The sequence below is a fragment of the Moschus berezovskii genome, chromosome 12 (assembly GCF_049115385.1).
Source record: "Moschus berezovskii isolate FMDL1 chromosome 12, NW_MosBer_1.0, whole genome shotgun sequence".
NCBI classification, from domain to species: Eukaryota; Metazoa; Chordata; class Mammalia; order Artiodactyla; family Moschidae; genus Moschus; species Moschus berezovskii.
Window position 1 is genome coordinate 76,786,710 of NC_142471.1, and position 14,935 is coordinate 76,801,644.

At 43.8% G+C, this 14,935-nt stretch overlaps 1 protein-coding gene and 1 long non-coding RNA gene across 6 annotated transcripts in view; one reads left to right on the forward strand and one right to left on the reverse strand.

Annotated features, from left to right (window-relative positions):
• Positions 1 to 3,228: 3,228 nt before the first annotated feature.
• LOC129555357 (uncharacterized) lies at positions 3,229 to 7,997 on the reverse strand. 4 transcript variants are annotated; one of them, XR_016038791.1, is made up of 5 exons: positions 7,623 to 7,959; positions 7,264 to 7,421; positions 6,901 to 7,111; positions 6,613 to 6,729; positions 3,229 to 5,499 (listed from the first exon to the last, which is right to left on the reverse strand). It is a non-coding gene; the product is annotated as an uncharacterized LOC129555357 (long non-coding RNA). The 4 variants fall into 4 exon arrangements; XR_016038789.1 differs by lacking the exon at positions 6,613 to 6,729 and having other exon boundaries at positions 7,896 to 7,997; XR_016038790.1 differs by having other exon boundaries at positions 6,613 to 7,111; positions 7,623 to 7,964.
• The window catches only part of RBM20 (RNA binding motif protein 20), a 198,881-nt gene continuing 191,926 nt past the window's right edge, over positions 7,981 to 14,935 (forward strand). Inside the window, exon 1 of one of the 2 annotated variants that reach the window (XM_055424673.2) lies at positions 7,981 to 8,442. In XM_055424673.2, the coding sequence (XP_055280648.2) occupies positions 8,267 to 8,442 (176 nt within the window). In that variant the 5' untranslated portion in view covers positions 7,981 to 8,266. The other variant, XM_055424677.2, reaches the window with a different exon arrangement.

The window sequence follows — 14,935 nt, forward strand, 5'->3', positions numbered from 1 at the left end:
TCCATCTGCCACGAATCCCCACCTCCCCAAACCAAACCCAAACATACCTTTCACTACTGCCCCCCCGCCTCTTGTGGGCATCCTGCCCTCACTGGATTTGTGTTACCTGTTACAGAGAGCAGGTCATCATTCCAGCCACTGGGACTGAGAGGCAACTCTGGGCCAGCCTTGGGTTCAGCCTCACAAGAACAGAAAGGAAATGTTTGTTATCCCATCTCATGGGTGAGGAAACTGAGGGCAGAGAGCTCACAAAGCAAGCCCAAGGTCATGAGGCTGGCAAGGGCAACCCAGGTCTGTGAGTCTCTTTTCCAATGTGTTCTTCTGACAATACCCCCTTTGTCCCAGTTTACCTTCCAGATGGTTCTTATGATTACATCCTTTTTCCCTGGGACTTTTACATGCAGGAGGTGACAGACATCCTGGACTCAGAGCACCCCTCTCTCTTTCAAGAGCAGTCTATGTATTATGATTGTTGATTGTCCATTGGGAAGCCTGGTATCATAATATTAAAAGCAGCTAACAACAGCTTGCTGACCTCAATCATATGCCTATCTGAAGTGCTTTACTTTAAGAAAAGTAAATTTATAAGGTAAATTATACCTTATAGAGGTATAATTGTCACATAAAATGGTAAGATATTTAAAGTACATATTGCGGTGGTTTGATATACATATTCATTGTGAGAGAGCTCCTGCCATCTAGTTAATGAACACGTCCATCACTTCACATATTTATATTGTGGGTGAGTACACAGAAGTTCTACTCTCAGCAAATTTCAATTATACAACACATCGTTATCAACTACAGTCATCATGTTTACATTAGATCCGTAGACCTATTTATCTCCGAGCTGAAAGTTTGTACTCTTTTACCAACCTCCCAAGTGCCTTACACTTAATCCTAACAATTACTTTATGATGGGGGCACTATTGTCCCCATTTTTCAGATGGAAACACTGAGGCTCCCATCTAAAGGGAGCACAGAGAGATAAAGTAGCCTAAAGTCATGCAACTAACTGATCATGGGGCTGGGTTTCTCATCCAGCTCTTCTGACTCCAGAGTCTACACTGAGAGGGGGCTGGGCAGGACATCTGGCATCGGATGACCCTGGGATGATCAAAGGTACCACATCAGGGAGTGGCACCAGTTTCCTCACTCAAGCCAGCTGCATGGGTGCCCACTCAGTGAGGTCAGCACATCACAGGCTCTCACTGTTCCTGGCGTCACGCTGGCATGCAGAGGCCTCCGGTGTTGCCTTCCATAATGGTCACCTGATCTCCACGCTGGTGGGCAAACAGCCTGAGATGTTTATTCCCTGCAGACCAACTGGCCTGACAGCTCCGGTGATAAGGGAAGACAGAGCAGGCAATGGGGGAAGGGCTTGATAAAGGAATCCCCTGCCTCTAAGAAGTGCTGTTTGACTTGGCTGGGGCTCCGAGTCACACTAGCAGCCTCTGAATGACAGTGACATTCCCCAGGGATTAAGCTTGCAGTGTGGAAGCTGGGTCTCCACGGGGGGTGCCGAGCCCCATGGAACTTAAATCATGCAATTAGCCACCAGCTAACGTTTCTTCCACATTCGCTTCATACCGCCGTCACTTCCCATCCCCCCTCCAAGAAAATTCAGCTGCAACTTGCTTTATGGCACCCTTTATCGTACGCTGCTGCTTTGCTTTCTCTTGGTAATAGCAAGAGATGAAGCCATTCTCTCCTTCAAAACACAGCTCAAAAATTTTCTTTTCCTGGAAGCCAGACCCAGGTAACTCTGCCCTATAATACTGTGAGCCCCCTAGGATTCTAACTCAATCCTCTGTTGGTTTGTGGCCAGGTCCTGAGCAAATGCTGGAACGGCAGAGCTCAAGCCACCTGGGCTTGGAGTAGTGATGCTTTTAGAGGAGGCAAAGATGTTGATTTCACCCCTGGTTTGGGATGACTGCTTTTCTGTTCAGGAACATTGGATACACCTAGAGGTCCAGAACTCAGATTTTCTGACTCCCAGTCAACTGTTCCTTTGATTATAATACAAGACTTGCGCGGCTCATCAGAGGACAAGGGGCCTGGCTGGTAAATCCACCACCAGAGAGATGGTGGCTAAGCCTTTCCCGGCAGCCAATGAGGGACATTCTGCATGAGTTGTTAGGCAGAAAAGAACCGTATGGGTCATGTCCTCACTTTTCCTCAGCTAGAGTTCCCTGACTGTCGCCTTCACATTCAAATGTGCATCCAGTTCCATGAGTAACCATATTATTTTTAAACAGCATCCTTCAGCCGCTGCCTCTCTGGCATTTTCAGAGAGGTGATCCTTTTCAAAGCTAGCACAGGATTTTATTTTATGATTGTTTTAAGACACATCCAGGGATTCCATGAAGTTTAAGTAAAAGATTAGGATGTAGCTCTGAGAGAGGAGCCAGCAAACAGATAAAGCTGACCTCAGGGGGATGGAAAAGAGAATCCAGGTTTGGTGGATAGGAAGCCAAAGGACAAAGTACTGGAGACAGCAAAGAGGGTCAAACCAGTCATCATTTAGCAGAGGAATGTCTGGTCTTAAAAGCCCCATTATACCAAGAAACATCATTGCCACCATGTTGGAATAGTTAAAATCCCTATACTAGGAGGAACGGAGACTGGCATTAGATTTGCAGTTCTTCCACAAAGTAGCTGTCAAGGGGCTGAACTTCTTTGAGTCTTGGTTTTCTTATCTGTAAAACGGGCATAAACACAGCCAACTAATAAGGAAGTTGTGAGTATTAAATGAGAAATATTATGTGCTCAAGACAGCTTGACATAGAGTAATACTAAAGAAATGATAACTATTTATTAATACCCAGATAACAGTTAATATGTTATGGCTAATGTTGATAGGTTGCTTATACGATTATAAAACTAATAGTCTATAACTGTATCAAAATGACTGCTGGGAATTAATGAATTAATTATTCAGTTGTCTCTATTGGGGTTGTTAGGATAACAAAAGACTACTCTGGACAATACATTGTCCAGTGCATTTCTCCTTCAATCTTCCAGATGATGTTTTGCTTTAAAAAAACAAAATCCTATTCATGTGCTAAGTGCTGTTAAGAAAGACTAGTTGAAGAGGGAAAGAACTGCTTTGTTGTTAGTGATCAGTAATAAAAAAATATACATGTTTATAGCAAAAAATTTCAAACAGTACATATACTTCAATAAACTTTTATTTAAAATATTCAAATATAAAAGAGAGTTCCTGCCCTATCCCAACTTCCAGAATTACTGTTAGTAATTAGTTACTTGTATACTTTTCTAGAAATGTTTTATACTCTTTGGTTTTATACAAATTTAATTATACTGCAATACTGCTGAGGAACTTGCATTTTCTCCTTAGTGATATGTCTTGGAAATTTTTTCCTAGTAGTGCATACAGACCTAGCCCTGCTTTTTCAGAGATAGATTGTATTCCTTTCCATGCAGGGACCATCCTTTATGTAACCAGGCCCCCTTTGCTTAGCATTGTGATTGTTTCTGGTTTTTGCTGTTACAAACAACGCCATAGTAAACTTCCTTGCACATGGAACTTTGGTTGTTGCTACAAATAAACATACCTATAGGATAAATTCCTAGAAGGATGACTATTGACTCAGTTTCCTTTGTTGTAATTGTAACAGACAGTGCCAACTCATTTCCAAAGAGGTTGTAGCAACTGACACTTTTATCCACAGTATATGAGAATATTTGCAGCCCTGTATTTTTACCTGCTCTGTTTATTATCAAACTTTACAACCTACTAAGTAAGCTGTTGTTTTTTTTTTTAAGTAGTAATTACACATAGGGAAAAACAATACATATTAAACGATCTCATTTGTGGAGCTGAATGCTCACAATCACCTTGAACAGAGGACAGCCAGTTGCAGGGAGTCAGACCAGGGTATGAACTTCAATTCTACTATGTATTATCCTCGTGACCTTGGAGAAATTTATCAAGCTTCTCTGTCTGCAAACTGGTGATAATTGGAGAAATTTATCAAGCTTCTCTGTCTGCAAACTGGTGATAATTAGAGAAATAAGGCATGAGAAAGCTCCTAGAACCACTGTCTGGAACCCAGTAAACATTTATTAACATTACAGAACAAACCAATGTGCCAGAATCCCTGGCAAGTTTGAGAATAGAACCAGAGACCTGGTTTCTATTTCCTGTTCATTTCTACTACCCCCCCGCTAGGCTGCTTAATTTCTTTAAATTTTCTTGCTTATGTCAATTTGGACCTTGCCTGATAATTCACTGATTAGATAAATATGAGTGGCAGAGTTGAATCACAGTGCGGGGGTATTTTACATTCACTGGAAGATGCAGGCAGTTATCACAGCAAAAGAAGACCAGGTGGCTTCTCGGATCTCTGTTCCACTGGGGCAGTGGGTGAGGTTTGGGGTCAGATTGATCTAACTGCAGTTCTGCTTCTGCAGCTTAAAAGTCAGGTGACCTGAGGCAAATTCTTTTAGCCCTCTAGCCTCACTTTCAATTCTAAAACATGGGTAAGTAACATGGAAACTTACATTACTATATGTAAAATAGATAGCCAACGGGAATTTGCTGTAAGGCTCAGAAAACTCAAACAGGGGCTCCTATCAACCTAGAGGTGTGGGATGGGGAGGGAGATGGGAGGGAAGTGCAAAAGGGAGGGGATATATGTACACCTATGGCTGATTCATGTTGAGATTTGACAGAAAACAACAAAGTTCTGTAAAGCAGTTATCCTTCAATTAAAAAACAAATAAAAACATGGGCAGCTACCTCATGGGATTATTGTGAATATGAAGTAAGTAATAATCTATGAAAACATTTAACAGCTGACTCCCATGTAGTCATTTATGGATGTGAGAGCTGGACCATAAAGAAGGCTGAGGGCGAAAGAATTGATGCTCTTGAACTGTGGTGTTGGAGAAGACTTTTGAGAGTCCCTTGGACTGCAAGGAAATCAAACCAGTCAATCCGAAAGGAAATCAACCCTGAACATTCACTGATGCTGAAGCTCCAGTACTTTGGGCACCTGATGGAAAGAGCCAACTCACTGGAAAGTTGACAGAGGATTGGATGGTTGGATAGCACCACCGACTCAACAGACATGAGTTTGAGGAAGCTCCTGGAGATGGTGAAGGACAAGGAAGCCTGGTATGCTGCAGTCCACGGGGTCACAAAGAGTCAGACACGACTGAGCAACTGAACAACAAGAATAACCTATGAAATGATCAATATATTCAGAGACAGCAAAAGCCTCACTGATCTCAGGTTCCGGGCATGTCAGCAGGGGCCGAGCGCTTCTGCAGAGTGGAGCAGAGATGCCACCAACCCCTCCCCGTTTCCAATTTGTCAAGTCAGGTGACCCCTACAGCCTTTCCCTCAGGCCAGTAACCGCCAGCACATCCTGGTGTGGTGAGGGTGGTGAGGGCACAGGGCAGACCAAAGCAAACCTACTGAAGGATTCTTGAATGGCTGCAACCCCATCCCGGGAGCATTCTCATTGTTTCCTGGAAAGGAGTGAAATGACATTACGTTAATAAATATTTTTTATTGGACTTGCTTAATATGCTGAACGTCTGACTTGCAAAATGGAAAGTCTTGTTCACTGTTATCCCGGACAATATTTTGAGGGGATCTGAGGTAGGACCAGAACTAGCTTTAGGTTTTTGCTGCACTGTGTCCCTCTCCCTTCACATCTGCTTCAAGTTTCAGTTCTTACATAACACATATGTTGCAAATATTCAGCTATAGTCACAGAAATGGGGCTTCTTACAAACACCTTGGGTATTATTAATTTTCTCCATTTGGGGGGAAATTTTCAACCTACAGAAAGGATGGAAGAAAAGTCTAAGAAATACCCCAGATGTATCCACTGTTATTTTGTCACAAAAGCTAATACATTATTTTTGAGATACAGAGAGCTGCATTTGTATAATATGAATTTCCTCCCTCCCTTTTATCCTTCCTCCCTACTTCCCTCCCTCCTTTCTTTCCTTCCTTTATGTTTCTGCCAGGGAAAACGTTATGAGGATGGATTAAGTTATATCAATATTATGATTTCCAGGCACTCGGCTTCCTAGAGTTTGAGATCTATTGTTCTACTCGGTTGTAAGGTTGGAAGATAAGGAATCACTTTTGTGATAACTGCCAGACTGAATATCTCTTGTACCAATTATGCATCAATTATGCAGGATACATTATCTCTAATCCTAACAGTGACTCTGCAAGTCAGGTCTCATCACTGCCAGTTTACATATCTGGTAACTGACGTTCAGAGAGACTGAGTCACTCAACCTCTCTGGTAAAAAGTGATCTGTCTTTTTTTGACTACAAAGCTTTCTTTCACAAAGGTTTTGGGGGATTCTCAGAGGGTTATTTTAATACAAGCATATAGAAAGTTATCCTTTCTGGGAGAGTTGCAATGTTAATTTCAGATCATTTCCCTCAACCAAGGAGGTGGGGGGTGGGCAGTGGAAGGTGGAGTTTTATGAAAACCATAGTCAGTACTTTAGTGATAGAAACTGAAAATGATGAACTAACCACTTCTAGGGCCCAAGAGGACTCTGGGACAGCCTTTTACTAGCCATATATAGTTGAACAAATAAATCACCCTGACTCACCTCATTGGCGAAATGAATAAACAATTGGTTCGTCTTTACCTGGGTTTTCTGGTGAGATTCAAATTTGAGAATTATGATTACTCTTATGAATACAAGGCATTGGATGTATCATTTTATCTGTAAGGGGAAGGAGGGAGAGAGAGAGAGAGAGAGAGAAGAAGGAAGCCAGAGAGTAGACAGGACACTCTATGTGCAGGAGAGAGGCAGATGGGGGAGGATCTAGGTAGGATGACAGCAAAAGGGAGGCTAAACTTCTTGAAACTGGCAGGAAAGTTGACAGAAACTCACAGTCTAAGGAGAGAAGAAATCATCTTTCAGGGGATTCAATAGTTGCTGGTCCCCGGAGAATTAATCTTCAGAATTCTCCACGTAACTGCTGGAGGAGATTGGGTTGGCTTGAGACCCTCAGGAAGCTTCCTTCCAGGCCCGGGGGCACCCTGGCGTGCGCTCTGGCTTCCAAGGCACCCGAGGGACGCCTTTCCTCGTTTCTCGGGGCTACCTGTGTCAGGATTTAGAAAGTTATGTGTCCGCCAGACGGTAAGGATCTCCAGGGTAACCACTCTCCTAGATCTTTGCCCAGCTTCTGGACGTTTCCGCGGCACCAGGTGCCTCCCCAGATCTCTGCCGGTGCTCTGGGACATTACACTGTACCTCGTGGGGTGACTCCTCAGCGCAGGGCGCCCGCATCCACCGCCGTGAACCACTGTGTGCAGGTGAACTGGCGCACGGTGGCTCCCGGGCAGCCAACAGAGCTTCCGAGGCGGTAATCCTGGGGAGTGCGATGGTAGCGAACTCCTCTTCATCCTTTACTGAGATTTGGCCAATAAAAAACAAGGATAAAACATACACGTTATTTTGTCTTTGCGCTAGCGGGACAGCGGCAGGTCTTTTAGAAAAGCGGGGAAATAAAGAGAAATCACGGCGGCCTCGCAGGCTGCCTCTGGGGATTGCCAATTTGGAGAGCCCTCGGGTCCGGTCATCTTAGACCTAGGGTTACCAGTCGCACCGACCTGAGGGAGTTCTGGGCTTTCCCCCCCGCGGGTTCGGGCCCCTCAGCCACGAGTGGCGCTGGCTGGGCACCAGTCACGGGAAGGTGCCAAGGCCCGCGCACTTCGCGCTAGCGATGCGCGCAGACGCCCGGGGCGCACTCGGTCCGCCCCGCTTGGCAGGAGCGCGCGATTCCGCGCGCGTCGTCCCAGGGGACAGTCCGGAGGCCGCCGGCTAGGGAGAGAGGCAAGAGCTCGGCGTCCGGCGGCGGGCTGCCGTGTGTCTCGCCGCCTTACGCGGTGGAGCTGCGCTGCCGAGCGCCGACCCGGGGACCCTGAAGGCGCGCGGGTGGCGGGTGGAGAACGCAGCGCCCAGGAGCTGCGGGCAGAGTTCCCCTGACCACCGGGCGCCGAGCGTCTCCCGCCGGCTGGGAGACGCCCCCTGGCCCCCACCTCTGAGTGGCCCGGCCGGGCGAGCGGGACCCGCGGGAGGAGGCGGAGGCGGCGCCGCCGGGACTGCCTCCTCCCCGCCCATCGCGTCTCCTCCCCGCGCTACCGGGAAGGACAAGGGGACTGGGCACGGGGACCCCGGGCAGTGAGCGCCCGTGCCCCGGGGCCGCCCCTCGCGTGCGCTCTCCCGCCGCGAGCCCGGGCCGGTTTCTCCTCCCATGGTGCTGGCCGCAGCCATGAGCCAGGACGCCGAGCCCAGCGGCCCCGAGCAACCGGACAGAGATGCCCGCAGCGTGCCCGGCGCCCCGGCGCCCCCGGCGCCCCCAGGCCCGCGAGGGATGCAGCCGCCGCCGCCGCCTCCGCCCCAAGCCAGCCTGCCCCAGATCATCCAAAAGTAAGAGGAGGGAAGGGGGAGCGGGGACCTGGGTGCGCTTGGGGGACACGCCCCGGGCGCCCCCTTCTGTGGCTTCCTCTCTCCCGACCCGGCTAAACTTCGCTCGGCCGCCTCGCGTTTGAAGTTTTCTTGCCCTGGGTTGGTGTCATTCCGGCTGTTCGTCAGCTTGGGGAGAGGAAAACCAAGCTATCTGGGGAAAATAATTTTGTTCTTTCTCATCCCCTTTCTTTTCTCTACTGGATATTTTGAACTCAATTAGCTCAATTCAGGGGGAAGTGGCCCAGAGACGATATTTCATCTTTCCAGCCCCAGGAGGCCGCTGGAGTGTATGGAGAGTCGCGCGCGAGTGTGTGCGTGCGCGTGCGGGAGGGCGCGTCAGTAAGACGCCCGCCCGGAGAAACCGCCTTAAATGGTGACCCTGAAGTCCATCAGTGATACTGGGTGCAAAGGGTACCGAGGGTTTGTGGACAACATAGTTTGCTTTGCCCCGCAAGAAGTGTTTACACTTTCCAAGAAGGCCCTTGCGAAGAGTTCTTAGCAGCGGAACCGTTTTCCATTAATGTTACCATCTCGTGGTTCGGGTGAACCGTGCGGCTTGGGTCGCGAATATTCCGGGCCGGACGTCCCAATGCGTGAGTAGGTTGGGGATGACCAGTGTGCTCTCAGCTCTATTCAACCCATCTGGGGGAGATAAAAGTAAAATGGTGAGGTTCCGTTCATTCTTTCGAGACTTTGTTGGACAGTGTAAGGCCTAGAATGCTGGTTTGTTGAAAGGATTTTATTCTCCTAAAAGCTTCCCTCAGCCTGTAGTCAAGTCCTCAAAACTAGGGTAAGAAGTGTTGGAAAGCCTGGACGATGAGTGCTTTGGCGAAACTGGAGAAAGTGAGAGAAATAAACCCAAGTACAGCAAAATCAGTCCTATGGAACGAAGCGGAGGTTTTCTGGCGCTGTTGTGTTGATGCTTTGAATTATTAAACGTATTAAAAAGTAATACTAGAAATAACCAGTGATGAGGCGTAAATGGGAGTAAATATTGTTTTTAAGACTAACATGTCATGGAAAGAATAGTGAAAATTTATGTTTGACATCAAAGAACGTTGGTATCGTGTTGCAGAACAAAATGGTTCCCCCCCCACTTTTTTTTGACTGGTAGAATATTAAAAGCTCCATTTATGACAACTTTTGGCTTTAGTTTGATTTTATAAAACTTTTCAACTACCTACAAGTAGCTAATGATTTGAAACTGAAAATATTTTATATTGTTATCCTGTTCCCTTTGTTTTGCAAGTCATTTCAGCTAAGATTTACTAAGTATGATGGACAGTTTAAGTACATCATTACTTAAAATTTCTCTTTAGTCCTTAATATAAATATAAAGTAACACAGGAAAGATGTTTAAAACCTAAAGTTTATTTAGTAAAAGAGGGAAAAGCCCTAATTGACTGATTATTATTTGGGAAACATCTCATGTGCTTCTCACCAGTGTCTCCTGGCTTGAAATTAGGCTGCACATTACCTTTACTGAACTTGTTTTGGTATTGTAATCACCCTACATTTTCCAGTCACTTACTTTTAATTAGGAAAAAGCCAAGAATTTTATGTTCACAGAAAAATCTTTGTAGGTGGATGTCTGACTATGAAATATTGCCCGTTTAAAAATAAAGGCTATTTTTGTGGGAGATGAATCATTTCAAGTACCTCATGTAATAAAAAATTAACCTTGTAAATTCACCCCCATTTTGAAAATTCCACCTCTGGAATATTTTACTTTAATTGGTGAGCCTGAGCTGTTCAAAGATGGCCCCTTCTGCTAGTAGTTCCAGGATGGAGACCTCAAGAACTGCCTGATGGCTCTTCCTTGTTTTGCGTTGATGACAGATCAGTCTTCAGGCGCCAGTCCAAGGCTGGTGAATGTGGGCATGGGATTTGATGTTTGTGCGCTTATGTTTCAGAGTCTTTCTTTTTATAAGGATGACTTGGGTTTTGCGCTCCCCTGATCACCCACTGTGATTCTGCTGGAAGCAGGCATAACATGACAAATGCTTTGCAGGTCCATCTTTAATGCGCTGAAACTTGAGCAGGTTATTTTGAAACTGCGTTTGCATAATTTAATCTGAGCAACCATTTTTATGTAGTTATGAGGTGCTGTTTGCATCAGCCATCTTTGAGAAAATGTGGCGGGGAGAAATTGCCCTCAGCGGCAGAAAGAGTTGTCCGCCTCTTGATTTGAGAATTTTGTGAAGCTAGAGCTTTGGGTGTAATTCTCTAGTGGATGGCATGTTAAATGCATTGTTTTTTCTAGTTATTTAAATGAGGTTATTATGTAATTTGTAAGAGGAGTTTTGATTGCTTTAAAAATGATGAAGATATCAATCTTCATGTTGCATAGCGTTTAAGGATTACAATAATTTTTTCACTTAAAATCTGTGTTTACTGATCTTCTTTAATAACGTTTTCATTTTGGGTGACGTCAGTGATTTTGGTAAAGTGACAGTCGTGATCATAATACATACTGAATCCTACTCACCTACATTACATTTGGTCTTAAGAGAATGAGATGTGACAGTGAACAATGTGATTGACTTTGGGGTTTATTTTATATAATCCAGTCCCTGTATTTGTGAAGACTGCATCAAAAGTTAACTGTTGTGGAGTTCTTTTGTCCTGTTCAGGTGTATTTAGTTTTCTCATTCTTGTATTGTTAGCTTCAGTCAAGCATGGCACATGACCTCTCCATCCTGTTAACCCCTGACCCTAGGCTAGTATTTGCATTACCTATGAAGATTATCAACCATGTTTAGATGCATATAACTAATGTCTTATAAGATATGTGTTTTAAACGTGCATTCTTTAAGCTGGCCATTGTGGAGATATTACTGAATAAAATCTGAAGCATTATGTAAGCCATTTAGGCAAAAGAATTATAAATAACACCTTAAGAAGAGATTTGGAATAAGTTTAGGATATCAGAATAATTTGAGAGCTTAAAAAGTATATATTATCTTCCTATGAACAGAAATAGAACAACATTGATATGTGTCAGTGAATGTTTTACAAGGATTTATCTCTTCAAATATTCACAATATTTTATTTTCAAAAGTATTTTATTTTTAAATGTTGTGCTTTATAACCAAACCTAATTCTTGATTTATAAGAAGTTATTTATTATTCCTGATGAACGTCAGAAATTACAATTTTCGGTTGTAAGTTTTAAAATTCTTCCGAATGAAAGCAGAGTCATTGGTTCTGTGTGCAGTGTGGAAGTCGGTTGTCAGATGCAGTTAGAAAGTGTGATACTAATCATGGTGAAAATTAACCAAGCAAGCACACACATCGATGAGATGAGCACTCAGGTGATTTTCCTAAATTATTTGATTTGCAGTGAAATGCTCCTGGCTAATGCTTGATGTCAGGTTGCATCTTTAATTTGTACATTGATGACTTATTTTTTTCCTTTCCAGATTATTTTGGTATGAAGTGAATAAAAATCAATTATGAAAATGGAAAAAGTTTTGATTTAGCATTTGATAGTGTCACCTGCGTGTATTGTGATTTAATGAAGATATAAATCCAGTTTTGATGGCTTTTACAGTCTTCTGCCTAGAGTTCAGATGCTGGCCGTCTGTGCCTTCAGCGCACGGTGCTCCCCGGATCAGTCTAGGGAATATTGCAAGTAGTCACTCTGATTGCAGATAATTTTACAGATGTCTTGCATTTGGAAGGTTCTCCACGTAACTCGTAGGGTGACACTCAGGCCAGTTGTGTGTGATGTCCACCCACTTTAATGGGCATGTTTGACAACTACTTCCAGAATCTGAGAGAAAATAAGAGTTTGCCAAAAAGGGACATTATCTCAACTCACACTTGGTCCTGTTCTGGAAAGAGGTTGGAATTTCTAACATCTGTGCCACTTTCTAACATCAGTTTGAGTCCATTTTTAGAGGAAACAGGGATACACTTGTAGAAGGAATTTTGAAAATTTTAAACACCATCTTAAACTGCATGTAAGACAAGCATTCAGCAGGAGAAAACATCTGAGAGGATTAAGCGTTTACCCAAAACAGGGAGGGTTCTTGAAAGTTCTTCTGAAAAGTTTCTTTGCTTCACTAGGAAGCCTATTAAGGTTGTCTTTTGTTTTTTTTAAAGAAATTTTGCTTGAGGGTTTGTTGTGATAAGTACTTTTAGATAGTTAAGTGTAGCCATCGAGTGTTTTCTCAAATTGCCAGAGATCAGTTTTATGAAATGAAATGAAGTACATCATTCCCATTAGTCACAGTAAATGGCTGTACATATGGTGTACACAGAGCTTTTCTAATGCCAATGCTGCAGGGGAAGAAAAAGAAGACAAATTTTATCACCCATTTTATTCTTCTGTCCACTTATTCTCTTGCTACTGCTTTAGCAGTTCAACAAATTAATAATTTAAAAAACCCATATCTGTCAGTTGGAATGTGGACTTTGATCTGTGAAGTTCTTTTTGCCTATGCATAAAGTCACCAGGGGGAAAAAAACCCCACCAGAATCGACTCACAGTGAAATGATCCCCCATTATCCAGTTTCTCTCTCTCTCTCTGATTTATTTTTCTTGTGGCTGTAGGTTCTTGACTCCAGTTGAACAAATATTTCTTCCTTGACCACAACAGCTAATCTTCAATTAAACACACCAGTATAGCTCAGTTCACATCTCTGATAAACAAGAATCTACAAAATGTTAGGAACTGAGATCTAGCCAAGGGATAGAATTAAAACAGATTGAACTAAACTTGAAAAACTAGAATGGAAGAAGTTTGAGACAGTGGAATTAAAACTCCAAAGGCAAATTCATCCTCCTTGGTCCCTCTGTCAGGCAAAAGCTTAAAGGGGTCTCCTGTGCCACGAAATTCCACTTAATCTAATTTTTATTTTCTGACACAGTAATTATCTTGTTTGGGATGGTGTAGCAGATACGATTTTGTGTATTTTAACAAGGAAAGTCGCTGTGGATCCACAGCTGGTGTGAGTGACTGATGGCTGTGTTTAGAATAGTGCATTGAAAAGTTTTGCAGAAAGTAAAGTGATCCGTATTCCAGAATCAGGGCGAAAGACAGTAGTTAGCAGCTTGTAGAAAGGAGCGCATGGCGGTTCCCTTTCTGGTTAATGAAGCTGACTGGATCTTGCTGATGTGTGTGTTCTGGAAGCTTCATGTTGCTTCTTCCCACCAGTGAGAAGACTGGGAAATCCTGGCTTTAATTAAGTAGGCACATTTTTAATCAGGAATGTGAATTTGGTTTCCAACAACCACCAAGGGGATATTGGCGGTGGGCTGATATTTTGCCTGGCGCAATGGGTGGTCACTGTTAATTCCACCCAACTAAGGTTTCAGTCTTCCACATTTTCAAGACAACAAGTTGGGTGTATTTTGGATTTAAGGCGTCTATCCATCTAATAGGATAAAGTCTTTACAGTGGCAGAAGTTACAGACAAGTTAATTGAGGCTCTCTTTTCCTACAACTCCTGCTGGATTTTATAAGATAAGTAAGTCCCCTGATAGTTTACAAGGAAACTTTTCCAGCCCACTGACAGCAGCTCTGTCAGGGGGATGGTCCATATTGATGTCAATGTACTTGATGAGCAAAACAGGAGCTGTGAAGCAAGTTGTGTGAGGATGTGTTAATAGCTTGCAGCTCAGTTTGCCAAATAAATCTTTCCGTGTGTTCAAAAGCAAAAGGCTGGAGGTCATGCCTGCATTTGGGGGTGGTTGTCACCCCATGAAGACAGTTTTCACGCCACTTTTCCCTTCTTTAATGTGGGTATTTGCTTCAAGGATGCACCAGAGCTATTTGCTGCTCTTTCTTTGCACCTGCTTTCTCTGGATCACAGTCATGACCCACCAGTTCTCAGTTGCCACTTCCACTCTGATCTGAACCTGGAAACCTCCGTTCATGGCTGTCTAAACATCTTACATACTTTTCATTTGTGCGGCTTGTCTACAGACTGTCTTCCAGGCATGTTTTTGGTTCTTTTTAGGCCCACCCTTAAGCCTGACCTCCAGTGCTATGATGCTGAAGGAGAAGAGTCAGTAATATATATTTTAAGGACGTATTCATTTCACAGAGTTACTTCTTTGGCTCTATTTTGAATTCATTACTGAATTGAATGACAGGTAGGATCTTTCCGGTGTTGTCAAATGTAAAATGAGTATCTTTGTTTTAAATTAATAGTTGGGTTTCTGACAAAGAGGGTCAGAGAGGAAAAGGAAACCCTGGATTGGGAGCGGGTAACCTGGACACATCAATTAATCTTCCTAATCCTGCTTCTCCAGGGGTTGGAAATGATCAATGTCAGTTCCTTCCAAGAATAAAATTATGTGAATCCCCAGGAATATTGCTGAGTGCTTATCACTGTAGGATGCCTCTCCTTGCCTCCACATCCGATGAAGAGTCAGTTACATTTTAATCAAGGGCTCAGGTACATGTTTGTGAGACTGATTACTCTAGGAAATAGCAGTAGCCAC